Source organism: Caenorhabditis briggsae, assembly GCF_000004555.2.
Source record: "Caenorhabditis briggsae complete genome, chrI, whole genome shotgun sequence".
In the NCBI taxonomy this organism is placed as follows: Eukaryota; Metazoa; Nematoda; class Chromadorea; order Rhabditida; family Rhabditidae; genus Caenorhabditis; species Caenorhabditis briggsae.
In genome coordinates this window covers 5,730,163-5,745,692 of record NC_013489.2, presented here as the reverse complement: position 1 = coordinate 5,745,692, position 15,530 = coordinate 5,730,163, and the positions used below count along the sequence as shown (strand labels likewise).

Sequence of the window (15,530 nt, the reverse complement as noted above, 5' to 3'; positions counted from 1 at the left end):
CAAAATTTTTCAACCCTGGGAATTTAGGTATAAATAAATCTCAAAGACTAGGAAAGAGAATGAGAATCCCATAGTTGTTTTTTCATGTGTGATTTTTAGCTTTGAAAGTTTATTATTTTGGGAAGGTAAGATTCTGGAAATCTTAGGATCCAGGATACACAGATTTCGGTGAAGTTCTCCTTCAATTAAGAAAACCTTCAAATTGAAATACCAGAAATCAAAAGTTCTCCTAGAGACCTGCTGACCTACTGTCAGAATTCCCCGGAATGAGGGAAATTGAGAAACGTTCGGAAAATTAATGTAAAGATCGTATCTGTGTATGTTGAAGATCTTCTTCTTCTCGATAAGTTTTCGTTTGACCCCCCATTATGCAATTATTTGATCTATTCCAGAAAAAATTCAGTTGTAAAGAAGGTACTCCTTCATCTGAATCCTAGTCAATACCGTAACACTCCTAGACGGAAATTTTTTTAAATTTTATAGAATTGTTCTCTCGAAACTTGGAAAATCCCAAATTTTCTCTCATTTTCTCTCTGCTTCCCACCTGCTCAATCACTTTTTTGTTCCACACAAAAGGGGACAATGCTTCATGCCTCTGTCTCTGCGTCTCTTCAATTCCAATGCTCTCTCTATTCCTCCCCCATTTTACCTTTGAAAAACCCATAGCTCCCACTGGCCGCCTGCTCTGGTGGTAGTGGTGGGGCCGAGCATCTTGCTCTTTCTCTCTTTTCTCTTTTCTCTCATTCACACCTCAATTGTGGAAAGAGGAGGGTCTGGTTGTTTATTTGTACCTGGGTATACCAACCACACAAATGTTCTCTTCCGGAAGAAAACCCGGACAAGTTCTCCTTTAACTGATTCTTCCTCTCGGGCCTTTTCATGGAAAATTTGACGATGAAGAAGGAGAAGAAGAAGAAGTGAGTCAGGATTCATTGGTTATTGGTACCTTTTGGTAAATATTTGAGTGAGAGTGACTAGAGAGATCCAGCAAAACCAATAGAGTTCAGACAGGCAGAGGTAGAAAAAAATGGGAGAACAAACTTTTATGGAAGTGCTCTTTTTTCCGTCGTTGTCTGTTATTCTTCTTCCTCTCTCAAGTGATAGAAAAAGTGTGAAGTAAGTGTGTGCACACTTGAGTTTATCTTGTTATCTTGTCGTCGTGTATCTTGACTCTTCAGTCCCTTTCTTATTCTCTTTCTCGATGAATGTCCTTTTTTCCGAGATATGGTTTTTTTTTGAGTATAGCTCTACACCATTCAATCAGATTAGATTGCTTATTTAGATTATTCATGTCTTATTTGACCGATAACCTATTGTTTTATTACTTTCCCTTCGCGATTGTAGGTCACTGGGCATCTTATATTATGGGATTTTAAACCTTCTTTTTTTTCACTCAAAAAACAAAGAGTTTCTGTACAAACTTGCCTAAATGAGATACCGTAAAATCTTTAATAGAAGTGACTCCCAGACTGTCAAATTTGAGCTCAATTATCTCGATTTCTGTGAAAGGTATCCAAAAGCAGTCAACTAACAAAATGTTTATCAAATTTTGAAAATATTTTGTTAGTTGACCATTTGTTCAATATCTCTTAGAGGAAATTAGATATATGGGCTCGAAATTAAATTTTAATGGGTTCTTCTATTACAGGTTTTACGGTAGACAGTTGAATTATTTGTTTTTTCACAGCGATAACATTTTCTTGGTTCTAATGTTTTCTAATGTATATGTAAAACATTCTGATGAAACTCTCATCGTCTTTTATCATTTCAGGATTTTTATAAAATTTAAAAACTTTGAAACTCTTCACCAGGAGCCCAACTTTGTCAATTATTCACTGAACATTTCAACACTCCAACTTCCTTACAATTAGTTCAATTTCCAATATTACTATCCATTTTTCGAACCCACTCCTTATCCAACCTTTCAGATACCGTATTCTCTTCTGATCCACTTTAACTCACTTTCTAACTCTGTTAGTCTCAATTTTCCTCCTATAAAGCCATGAAATCTAAACTAAATCCTACTTTTCAAAGAAACAAAATTCCTTCTTTCGGATTACTGTATAAATTACTTTTGGTGGGGTCATGCAAGTCAAAAGAAGTTGAAAGAAAATTGCCTAGTTTGCATAATGTTGCATTATGTTTTCCTTCCGCTCAATTGTTCTATTTTCCTATTTCTGATTCTGATTCCCGTATAGAGGGAGTGGTCGGATGAGGGATGATCGATCAAACATCTCCGAACTATTCGGATTTTCTGAAGGCAACATTTGGAGAAAGAGAGGGTTTAGGATTCTAGGTTTTATCTTATCACATGTCTATGAATGAAAGTACATTAGGGAATTTTTAGAGGTAAACGTTTTCCGTTGAAGATGAAAGCTACCGTAACCCTAGAACCCGTTTTTAACTGATCAAAAGGTGGGCGCTTAGGCGGTGATTAAGAAGATTTATAGCTCCATGTTGGTCTAGATAATGGAATTTCTCGTAATTACCAGAGAAGAGAACTTCAGACATTCCTGACATCCTTGTTTCGATTCTTGAACTCATTTCCACCTACTTCAAAAGCTCTTCCCTATTTTCCCGTCGAGTAGGTCAAGTACAACAATCTCCTGGATTCGAACATTTGTTTGTCTCTTTTCCGAATCTCATCTGTCAAAACTTGCCCTCCGGTCCTTTCCTACCTATGCGTGTTCAAAAGAAACACACACACGTACGTACAAATACACACATAAAACCGGGCGGCCTTCTTCTTCTTGCCGACGCCACACTCGAGAAATACCACCTTGTAGGCCCAACAATTCACGCATAACGAGACACAAAAAAGATTCACATTTACTGTACAAATCCAGAGAGACTTTGAGAAAGAGAATGGGGCGCCAGAGGCGGGCGCGAGAGTACCTCCCAGGGAGGAGGTGACTGTCTGTCATCATCATCATCGCCCACTAAATCTGTCGGACCCATCGCCCGCGCCTGTATTATTGATGATGTCTTTCTCAAGATTTCATCTTCTTCTTCTTTTTCAATCTGCCTGGGGAGTATGTTGTCCAATTTGAGAGAATGAGAAGAAGAAATGGGTGCGTACCTCTTTCACTCTCAACGTAATGTGTACCTTTGAGGTAGGCAGGGCGACCGGAGAAGAATGAATGTGAACAAGTCTTGTCTCATTCTCAGCCCCGTATTATTATTATTATTTTAACTCATTTCCTTTCTTTTCACAAAAGATCTTGACACTTCACATGCTGACCAGTCTACCTCAACAAACTACAGTAACCCTTGGAATACTGTAGATTTTTAAAATGTTGTTTGGTAAAAGCCATTTCAATACTTCTTTTAGTATTGGGCTATGTAGCCTAGCTTTTGAAAAATTTCATTCGTTTCTGCAGTAACATAAAGGATACCGTAAATATTCTAATAGAAGGTCACCCAAGCCGCACACTTCGAGCTTATATAACTCGAATCCTGTAAAAGATATCGAAAAGTGGTCAACTGAAAAAACATTTGTGATATTATCATTAACTTTTTGTAAGTTGATTACTTTTTGATATCTTTCACAGGAACCGAGATACACAGGCTTAAAGTTGGCGATTCGAGTGGCCTTCTATTAGAGTTTCAGGTTTAAAAAATCTATAAAATTTATGAAATTCGATTTTTCAAAATTTTCAAAACACTTCAATGAACATACTTAATCGTCGGTGTTCAATACAACGAAAATCCGCTTGATCCAGATTTACCAACAGGTCAAACAAAAAGTTATGGTTATTCTCTCTTCAGTTAATCTCTTAACAAAACAGAGTGACGTGAGAAATAGGTTGGAAATTGCGCTATGATGCCCTAATCTGCTCCACTTTAAAGAGGTTTTGTGCAAATAGATCTTGAAATTGTCGTAGTTCCAGACTATTAAATAGTGCAAAGATTGGGGTTAGACCGGAAATGTTTCGAGACCTTTTGAAAATTCAAAAAAGGACCGGAAATGGATTTGTAGCGGTTTTCAACTGGACCTTCTCAACGACAGCTACTCGCATCTAATACTATTTCATTACATCAAAACTTGATTATAAGGATATATCCTCGATGACCATCAATACACAAGAATCCTAGTGTTCTACTGTACTATATATCTCATCTATCCATCCATCCATCCATCCATACATATCCAGAATCTATATACATCCTCCGATTCATCTCTTTTGTCATTTCTTTCTCTCAGAATGGCAGAACAACCTTGGACTAAAGACGCACACTCACTTACTCTCCCCACCTACTCATGGACTGTCATTTTCTATCGAGGCGACGTCCTTTTTACCTCTCCCTTGCTGCTGCTGATGTTGTACGTCATCTGAGAAAGAGACGGAGTGTGTGTGGACCAGTAGTACAACAGTCCCGCCTATCCTTCCCTCTTTTTTCCCAACCCCAACAGTCGACATTACTACCTCTCTCACCCAACAATTCCGATGGTTTTCTCTGATCCTCTCTTCTCCAACACGTCCATTTGAAATCTTTTGTCCACTAGTTTTTAGGATTAACGGTGATCATTGAAAATCTGAACGTTCAGACGACTTTTCTTGTTATTTTTTTTTCAAAAATTGTATTTCCCTAACAGATTTGTCAAGATTATCCCAAAACTGTGTTCCACCCACCCAACAAGATCTTTATAGTAATATCGTCAAATTGATTTATTGTGTATTTTCTCTTCTTTTCCTTTTTCTTGATTCTGCAACAAGAAAATGTGGTCGAGAAAGATCAATTCGATTTCTAATTAGTTCCAGTTAAATGAACCAAAAAAGGACAAAAGCACTAATATCGTTATCTGTGTGTTTTTCGAAAAGTTTCCTGATTTTTCATTAATTTTTTTTCTTGGTAACCTTTTTTTGGATTTTTGAAGAACCATCACATACATTTAAACTGCTAATTCCTTCATACCCATGGTGCTAATAGAGATGTCACCTATAGACTTATTTTCGTCCTTTTACCAAGTTGAAAAAAATTGAAAAGTTTGATTTCTGGTTTTTCTGTCTATTCGGATTTTGGAATTTTTATAAATACGGGATTCAGATCGCTACGAAATCTCATTTTTTTCCTGGATATTTCTGAAACTTTGTTCTTTTATCAAACTTTTAATTCTGAAAAATTATCTCATGACCATCACAAAGTTTCCCAGTTTCTCATCTTCTCCTATTTTGATGAGTTTAATGGGGAAAGAAAGGAAAAAAGGAGAAAAAATGGATTCTATTTCCACTGAACCACTTGAAATTCAGAGCGCTGCTGTCTCTCACACAATTAAAAATAGTTTTGGTGGGAGGAAGTTTTCATTATATTTTTGTACAATCGATGAAAGTCTGCTAATAGCTCAAAAATTCCGAAACTGTTATCAGAAAAGAAAACCCTATCAAAAATTTTTTTCTCACGTCTAACACAAACTTTTATTCCGAATACAACACAACAGATAAGTACTCTCAAATTGCAAAAAAAAAGCGGATGCTCCACCCTTCTTGCCTTTGCTTGAAATGTAATTCTTCTCTTTTTCTTTCCACCCTCTCTTTTTACAATGCTATCTCTATTTATGACATTTTCCACCCCGAGAGCTCTCCGGAGCTCTCACAAGGTGGCCGAACTTTTTTGCTACACTGTTTGTTTTTCGGCCACCTAGGCCATTCGAGTTTTTAAAATGAATTTAAACTGAATTTTAACTAAAGTCGAGAGGAAACAGAGACCAATTAATTGGTTGGAACGTGTTGGTGGAAGAATTGAAAAGAGAGAGAGAGAGAGAGAGAGAGAAAGGAAGTTAAAAAGAGGAGGTAAAACGGCTTCTCGTTTTTCACCACTTTTCACTTCTTGTTTCCCTTTTTCCACCACTTTTTTCTATTTCCCATATGAAGGTCGCCAATTTTCCTTTTCTTCCTTCCAGGTGGCATTTAAAACTTTCCATCCCGCCTCCCATTCTAACATCTTTTTACGTCTTCTGATTTTTTTTCGTCCATGTTCTCATTATCATTATCTTGTCAATGACTGTTCCCATCGTGTCGTGTTTTCTTCTTCTTCTTCTTATTCTTATCAGTCATTTTCTTCTTTTTCTCACCCAACGCCCTTACAATAGTTTTTTTTCGGTCTTTTTTGTCCATCCAATCTTCTGGGGTGGTCTTCTTCTTCTCCTTATTCATTGTATTCTTCGGATGGATTGTAGGATTTTTTTATGGTAGAAGTAGGAGTGTCTTGTTTATTTGTGTTCTCCAAAGGAAGAATAATGGGAAAACTACCAAAACGGAGTGAAAGGATTAAGAACTGTTTAGGCAAAAAACCTTGAAAAGAAGGAAATAAATGAAGGGTGGTCTCAAAATTTCGAATTTCGTTTTCTAGTATTTGGGATTTTATAGGAAGGCGAACTATTGTGAATATTTTTCATTCCTTTCCAGATTACTGTATTTCCAATACATAGTTGTGAAGCTACACTTCAAACTTTTCAACTGGGAAGTTATTTTCCGAATTATTCTGATTTTCTACTTATTCTTAAATTTCAACGATTCATTTAAAATCCAACAATTCGTTTTCCAAGGAGTTCTGATGGTCCGTCGGCAGTCCGTCAGTCCTCCTTCGGCTGCCAACTTTCAGTAGTGCCTCTTACCTGTGTAAATTATCTTCTCGGTTGTAATTAAACATTTATTTTGTTCATTTAACATGCTTGTATATATGAAAAAACCATTAATTCTGCTCTACAGTCCATCTACCAGAAATACTCATTATAATCCAGAACATGCTCTCAGTGAACCCATTTTCCTCTCTTTCTAAAACTCGCTACATCTTTTCTATCCCTAATTACGAATACAATCGATATGCTGCTTATATCACAATGTCATGTCACATCTCAATCTTTTCCTTCCTTTCCGCCTTCTTCCTCATTGCCTTCCTTTGCTCTCTCTTCATAAAAGCACATAGCTCCTTGGTTGCTAGGCAGCCAAAGCCTCTCCTTTTCTCTATTTCCCTTCTTTTTCTTATTTTTCTCAACGTCTTCCGCTCAATTTGTGTCCCTCTCAACTCACTCTCTCCCTCCTTCATTTGACACAAAATATTCGACATGCGTTTTTGCGACGCCGTCCCGAGTCCCCGAATTGAATTCGGATGGAATGGATGAATGATGATTCTCATGTTATGAATACGTCTTCTTTAGCACCTCCCCTTCTCTTCTGCCCAGTCAACCCCTTTTCCACTTATTTCCGGTCCAACTTTCAATATGTTTTTTCATTCGTTTTCCTCTTCTCTTCCCGTTCACACACCTCCTATACAATCTTTTTTCCAGCCATAACGATTGAAATCAGCCGCAAACGGAAGATGGACGGCCCGAAGCCGAACCTGGCGCCGGCCGTTTCGATGGAATCGTTGAATAGTGTTTCTTCGGAAGCAACGAATCCATCACAGGTCCGCACTTTGTTCGTTTCGGGTCTTCCGATGGATGCTAAACCACGGGAGCTGTATCTTTTATTCCGCGGGTGTCGTGGGTATGAGGGAGCGCTTCTGAAAATGACGTCGAAAAACGGAAAACCGACGTCACCAGTGGGATTTGTGACTTTCCTGACACAACAGGATGCGCAGGACGCTAGGAAAATGTTACAAGGTGGGTACTGTAACTTTCAGATTTCAGCTTGAAGTTTAGTTGCGCATCCAAAACGTTTCTACTTTTGTGGTAAACTTGATTTTCTTTTTGAAGCAAATTAAAATTAAAATGTTTAGCCTCATTCGTCACACCCAAATAGAAATTATACACAATTTGATCCACAACATATCCAATCAAATCTGCCATATTTTCACATCCCAAAAAATACATCCACAGTATACTTTCCCACAAAATGCAATCTTCCATTTTTCCACTCAACAAAATATTCCCATATTTTCTCTTTCCTCTCTGTCCCTCTTCCCTTCCTTCCTTCCTACAAAAAACTGATTCCAGGAGTCCGATTCGATCCCGAATGTGCACAAGTCCTTCGACTAGAACTTGCCAAATCGAACACAAAAGTCTCGCGACCCAAACAATCGCCTCCACCACAACAATCAGCACTTGCCGCCGCTGGTGTCCCACAGTTTTTGGCACCAATGCAACCCGATTTGCTCCTCGATCCACAGTCGGCTGCTCTTCTCAATGAGCATCAACTTTTGGCTCTTTCACTTCCACACTTACATGCTGCACAGGCACTTCAAGCGTATATGCCAGCATCACTGCAACAATTCAATCAGCCATTGTACGCAGCCGCGGCGGCTCAATTGCATCCGGCAGCTGCTGCAGCAGGTAAGAAAAATGGGCGAAATTGAGGGATTGGAAAAAAACCAAATAAAACACCGAAAATACAGTAACCAGTCACAACTACTACCATCACGAAACCACCACTTTATGTTTTTGTATTCGCTATCCACACACCCACTATCACCACACCTCCCATTTCTCACCCAATCTCACACACATCAACCTATCAGTTTAGTCTATTTCCTTTGTGTTGAGTCCTTTCAGTCCATTTTTTCGGCTAAACCAAAAAATTCTTCTTTCCTCCATCCAGATAATTTCAGCAGGACTCAGTGCTCAACCACAAGCTTCAACGTCCGCGTGCTCTACCCTTTTCGTCGCCAATTTATCCGCTGAGGTGAACGAGGATCAGCTTCGTGGCGTGTTCAAGGCGTTCACCGGTTTCACACGTCTTCGCTTGCACAACAAAAACGGATCGTGTGTCGCTTTCGTCGAGTATTCGGACCTCCAGAAAGCCACACAGGCGATGTTGGCTCTTCAGGGATTCCAGGTGTCGGCTAACGATCGTGGTGGTCTTCGTATAGAATACGCACGAAACAAGATGGCTGATGTGAATGGATAGAGAGAATTTTCTCTCTTCTTGTGTATGTTGTAACTTATATATCTATATATACCATATATACCATATCCTTCCTATACAATTTCAAATTTCCCCAACACCGTTTACTCTTTTTTTTCAAACACCTCCACCAAATTTTTTGCTGCAAATGTATGACTTATTGTGTATGTGACACTTAACACGTACGCACGTAACAGGTTTAGAAGTATATATCCAAGTTTTAGAATCATACTGACATTGAGAATACTCAATAGAGCACATTTCCTGATATACAGCCGTTCAAGCTTGTGATTAGAACAACCAAACGAGTTATCCCCTAAAAGCACAACAGTTCACTCGCCAAAACTACACCAAATCTGCGATAATATGTATAAAACAATAATAATATTAATAACATAATGTCTTTCAACTGGAACTAGATCCCTTTTTCCCTTCTCTCTACCCCATTGTCTTATCATCATCCGGTACGGGTTACTCGAATCGAATTCAAAAAAATTTCAGTTTGGGACGCGCACCACCAACACCACTTTCCACTTCATCACCATCTGCACAACACATCTACTACTACCAATACTTCTTCTTCTACTCCTTCCTCTTCTTCTTGTGCTGCACCACAGCCACCACCACCTCCACCTCCACCAACATACACCCGCGCTCATCTCACGTAGAACGAAGAAGAAGAAGATTCTGTTTAGATGATGCTATCAACAAAATATCCCACTCTTTTCTTTTGTCATGTTTACTTCCCTTTTCTGTTTCCCCCCACCCAAAATTCACCAAAAATCCGTTCGGATCTCTATTACTCGCATACTATTTCTCCTATTTTTTGTCGTTTCTGAAGGCCACTGTGGCTTTTCGAATTGTCATATCTCTTTCTCATCCATACACCCGCTCCCAAATAATTTTCTTCCCCTGTAAATAAACATGATCATGAAAGCCCCCAAACTGAAATTTTCTGTGATTTCCTTCAATACTAAAAGTTCCTTCCCTTTTTTGTTAGCCTCCCACCCAGAGAACACTCCCCAACATTCCAATCTTAAAGAACACTGTGTTCGCTTTTTCAATTTGATTAAAAAATTACATAATACTAATTTATTGGTTTTGAATTCGTTGTTGTTGTTGTTATCGTAAGTAATTTTCAAGAAGCCGTAAGCGAAAGAGTTAAGCGAGCGAGAGGTTTGGTGTTTGGAATGAAGTAGACAAATTTTTGGGAAAGAGAAGCTCTGCAGGAAATATGTTACAGATGTGTGAAAAGAAAAAAAAACATGAGATAAAAACATGGCAGCACCTAATAATGATTATTATGACGTGGATGTAGATCTTGCCGTTGAGGCATCAGCTTGCGATGAGGATTCCATTTCCTGCAACGTCTTCTGTAGATATTCGATTCGTTTGTCTTTCCAGTCGACCTCGAAACGGAGGCTGTCGATGTCACGCTGTAAGAATCAATTGACTTTTAAACTGGTGGTCAAGAGATGGGAAAGGAAGTTTATGTCTGTGTGTATATGCAAATAATCCGTGATCTTCTCTATTCTACACTCCGGAAATGCGTCGGGAGACGACAAGCCGTCTTCTCAATATTTGTGCATGACTTTAGATGGAAAAAAAGAAGGGAACGAGGCGGCTATTGGGGATGTCTGTGATTCAGGTGTCAACTCTCAATGGACCGTGAAATAATTCGAAACCGGAAGTGGTGTGTTACAATTTTGAAAAAGGATTGGATTCCGTGTAGCGTCAAAATAAGAAAAGGGACGAATTCTCAGTACAGTAATACCCTAGATTTTCGATCTTCTATTATCTGGCGCCGTCCTTCAGTTGGTAAATGCAAACACTTTTTATGTTCATAATCGGTAATAAATAAACTTCTCTATTCATGAAAAACGACGATTTTCTTGTTTGCCAAGTGTGTTGAGCATTGTCGTCGGAAAGGAGTGAACAGTGTATCGGAAATCGGTTTGTGTTCGTCCTTACATCAGCACAAGAGAAAAGATCGTTAGGGGTAACAAGTACCTCTGCTCAGAGGGGACTGTGTTGGCTCATCCACTTCACGCAACACAAGAGGAACAAAATTTGACAATTAGTAAAATGAGCATGACACAAATTGGGGATCATTCTAGATTTTGATTTCGGTTTTATACGCCAGAGAGGTCCGGAATTCCAGCTTACGGATTCTCGGATTCAGATTCCGAGAAAATTTATTTATTATCCGAATTCTGTTTCTCAAAAAAGTCACTCCGGACATTTCTGCTAACTAGTACCGTACCAAAAATCATTTTTAGAACATCAGAACAAGATGAAATCACATTTTCGTACATAGTAGAACCTAGTACTCATGTTCATAAGCCGCTATATTCTACTTCAAAAAACCGATTCTCCTTTACACCGTCTAATTTCACTTCTAGATAGCCCCTGGTGTAATTAGACGGGGCCGAAGGTATTTGAGAGTGTTTGTATGTGCAAACTTATATTGCCACCTATTGTAAAAACCATCTTTCTTCCCTCTCTCATACGTTTATACTTCCTCCATCTCAACCACATACTTTCCATTGTATTCATGGGTCACGGGTCACTTAGTGTTTTTGAGAGGGGCCAATTGGTTGGGTGACTTTGTTTTTTTTTTTTTCAAAATAGGGATTGAAAAGACCAAGTACCTGTTGGAATTCGCAAATCTTTTCAAGACGAGAGCAACGGACATCCGTTTTACGGAGTTGTTTTTGGAGTTGGAGGAGTGATTGCTGAAGAACGCCTTCTTCGGCTGAGGAGGAAGTGGACTGGGTTGTAGGATCTTCTGATGAAGTGTCGTCATCGGGGTTGATGGAGAATCTGAAATTTAAAAAAGGAGAATAACCTGTTTCTCATGAACTATTAATTAGGGTCTCCGGGTAGCAGACGGAAACTGATTATCCATGATAAGAGATGTTTTCGAAATCACGACCAGAGTACCTTAAGAACGAAAAGCTTTTCATAACCCAACATTTTCTATCTCTATTTATTTAAAAATATCATCCATCAGTATCAGTGATTATTTTGAAAGCTAAGGATTGTAATCGACGAAAGAAAAGAAAAAAAAAACTATCATAATTTGAAGGTTAATTGATCTAACAAAACTCTTCAACTTACTCAGCTCTCCTGGGTGTCGAACAGTCGGCCTCAACTTCGTAATGCAACGGAAGACTTGTTGGTTTTTCCATCTTTTCTCTTTTACTACCGTTCCAGCCGAACACCATCGGGACGTCGGAAACTGCAGCGATCTGGAAATAAAAGAAAAATTTAGCTAGCTAAAATGTCTAAATGGAAAGAAAGAAAATGATGGCTAATAGTGTATGTGCTGGAAATTTGAGATTGCCCCTACTTTTATGGCAATGCACAATAGTAAACACGCACCCCATATGGACCTTCCCATCCGAGGGAAATCTAATTGGCTTTGGGGTCAATTTTCGAAATACAGAGAACGCTGAAAAAGTGAGAAAACGGCTGTGGAGCAGTGAATCTGTGGAGCAGAAATAAAGAATAAAGGGTGTCCCGAAAGAAGAAATCACGAGATCCGGGGCACGAGATAAACCCAGGGAAAAGAAAGAAAAGAGATGCTCAGCTGTATATGGGTGCCCATCTATCATGTGTTTTACTCTCTTGTCATGGAACAAAAGAAGAAAAAGAAAGAAGCAGTAAAAAACTATGAAAAACTAAATAGTTGGTTGGTGGTGAGCAAAGTAGACGACCTAATGTGGGAAAGATTTTTTTTCTTGATTTTTGAAGTGTTATTTCGAAAAAAGAAGTTGACAAACACTTCGTAAGTCGACTTTGGCTGACTGGAGAATTAGTAGAATTAGAACTTTTCAAGTGTAAGCATAAAACAAAAACCTGAAAAAAAAACAGATGGCACATTTCACTTATATGCGGGACTGCCAGAGTTGTCGTGTGAAAAGACGTTGCACATATCCGATTACTTGGACAAGTGCTGGAAATCGAAATGTGATCCGTTTTTTTTCAGTCACAAGACCACATATTCTCCGAATTTTTTGAACTACTTCTAGATTTTTTTCGCAGTAGGCTTATATTTTCTTCGCTCTTGAATACACTTCTCACCTGTCTTCTAACATCGTCATCCACGTCTTCATCCATATCCTCATTTTCCGTTTCGGTCTCTGTTTCAGTTTCAGTCTCATCTTCATCAGTTTCCTCGACAGTATCGTATACTCTATGAAGAACCGCTTTCCGTGGTTCACCATACGATTCGGTCATTTTTCGAATCTCCTCCGCTTCGACTTCTTGTTTTTCTGAAGATGCTCGGAAGGGATTTGACAGCTCTGGAGCACTTTCAACCATTCGAATGAAATCTATAGGTTCTATTTTTGGAGATTTCCGCTCTTCTTCCGGTTTGACGTCAATGATTTCTTCAATTTGTGAATCTGTCACTGATTCATCTAATGTTGGCTCTTCCTCCACCTCTTCATTTTCCAATTCGTTTTTCATTGGTTCTTCAATATCTTCATCCTCCTGAACATTCGATTCTGATGTTTTCATTATGCATTCATCATCGTCATATTCGTCCTTTTCAACATCATCACATTTTCTCACATCATCAATGTCTTCCCGAATCGTCGTATCTGCATCAGTATCCTCTTCTCTATTTTCCTTCTCCTCACTTTCTCCGAAATCCGTAAATGCTCTGCGCGGTGAAAGCACTGGCTCGGATTTTCTGAAAACAAAAGGAGACGATAAAATATTTTAAAGTTTTAAAATTCTCACATTTCCAGATCATCGAGCAGTTCTTCGTCTTCAGGAGTTGCGATTGGTGCACCGAATTCACGGAATATGATCTGTTCAGCTCCATTCGATTTTAGTGGGATGGTGACTGGGGTCGAAGGAACAGATGATTGCGATGCGGCAGCTGATGTAGGTAGACTACGGTAGTCAGGGTGGGTTATCTGAAAATATCAAGAGTTTTCGAAAAAAAATGTTTCTCCATGGAGCTCCACCATGTTTATAAACTTCTAAATTTTCAGAAATTCAAAAATCCCAAAAAACATTTTGCTTACCTGATTTAGAAATGCGAATTTCCTATCATTTATTTTGCTGCGAGCTCCATTCAACGGGTCCGCCGATGCAGAATCGCCACGAGCTTCCCGCATCGCCGTCATCTTTTCCGCCGTCGTCGGAATATCCGAAGACGTTCGAAGCAAGGTGCGGATCGAAACGACTGCAGCACGATTTTGCTGAAAACGAGAGAATCGTGAGAAGATTATAGCTCCAAAACGAGACGACGGAATAAAAAGGTACAAAAAGTCGAAACTTGCACAATTTGGGCTGCCTCTCTCCGGACGGAAACGAATTGGAAACGAAGAGGAGAAATGGAAGAACAATGAGGTACGGAATAGTGTGTGCTAATAGGATACGCAGAATAAAAGAGGAGTCATGTGTGAGAGAGTGAGTCATAAGATATTTATATTGGACACCAGTACTAACGATGGTCAGGAATAAGGAAATCATGATCACGACAGACGGATGACTCGAAAAACGACCTATGTTCATGTTGGGAATATCGCGTGTCGAGTGAATATGCTTGTCTATGATGGACCTAATTTAGAAGGTGGTTAGGCCGAAAACAAAGACAGCGGTATAGACCGTTTTCTGTTTTATTGACCGAAAAAACTACTGTCGGAGTGTCAAAAATCGAGTTTTCAGCGATTCACTTTCATTGAATGATAATCGAGGTGAAGATTATACTTATGCGAGTGAACACTGTAAGACACGCTGACTGGAAAAGAGGATAAGCATCTAGATGAGGTTGATTGGATTCTTGTAGACGTTTGATTTCTTCATTGCAGATTTCTGATTTAGCCTTTTCGACTTTTATAGTCGTTATCGTAGTGTCGTCAAGAATTCATCCGTTGACCATTGGGGTTATTCATGATATAAAAATGTATTTTCTTGTATTTTTTCAACACAAAAAATTAATGCATGCATGCGAAAAAATGTATTTCATGTATTTTTTGTATTTAAGAAACAAATATTGAATAACCCTATATTTCTGAATTTTTTCAGAGACCAATATTATGCTTGTCTGAGAAAAAAAAGGTTAGAGAGTATTTTTTGCAGTCTGAATACGGTAGCGATATCGAAGCGGAGAGCCTAAATAGCACACATTAAGTGGAGACGCAAACACTTTTTCTCTGCGTCTCAACCTTTTTTTTCTCAGACAAGCATAATAATTTTCAAAATAAAATATTTTTCCAGAATTCTGGATTTTCAAAAACCTCGAAGTTTTCAGATTCCTCAGATTTTTTTTCAAAAAAAAGTCAAAAATTTGAATTCCCGCCAAGCCAAAATTTTCAAATTCCCGAATTTCTAAATTTTCCTCACCTTCATCCTCTGAAGTGCGACGATTTCGGCGGCGGTTCGCACCGTCTGTGGATCGGATCCTGTAAACTTTTTCGCATACATTGCTGTTCGAGGATGTTTGTAGTTTGTAGTCTGTTTGTAGTCTATGTAGTCTGTGCCTAACCTCTGCTATACTCTAAAAATCGATGAAACTGTTGAAATTGGCGTTGATGATGGCGTTGAAATAGGTCGAACGAACGGAGCAACGTCGATGTTATCCAGTTGCCCATTCGAGCATTTGGAATCGATTATCGATTTTTTATTGAGATGAAGAATCAGAAGGATGGATGGATGAGAGATCACTGG

The 15,530-nt window shown here is 38.8% G+C and overlaps 2 protein-coding genes across 2 annotated transcripts; one reads left to right on the top strand and one right to left on the bottom strand.

Moving 5' to 3' along the window:
• Positions 1-7,320: 7,320 nt before the first annotated feature.
• Cbr-mec-8 lies at positions 7,321-8,846 on the top strand (the record flags this gene model as incomplete). Its single annotated transcript, XM_002639157.1, has 3 exons — positions 7,321-7,603; positions 7,937-8,272; positions 8,548-8,846. The coding sequence occupies 3 exons, from the start codon at positions 7,321-7,323 to the stop codon at positions 8,844-8,846; spliced, it is 918 nt and encodes a 305-aa protein (XP_002639203.1).
• A 1,298-nt stretch (positions 8,847-10,144) lies between these two features.
• Positions 10,145-15,287, bottom strand: CBG03746 (the record flags this gene model as incomplete). The annotated part of the gene is made up of 7 exons (XM_002639156.1): positions 10,145-10,279; positions 11,495-11,666; positions 11,964-12,094; positions 12,930-13,542; positions 13,593-13,771; positions 13,883-14,059; positions 15,207-15,287. The coding sequence occupies 7 exons, from the start codon at positions 15,285-15,287 to the stop codon at positions 10,145-10,147; spliced, it is 1,488 nt and encodes a 495-aa protein (XP_002639202.1).
• Positions 15,288-15,530: the final 243 nt, after the last annotated feature.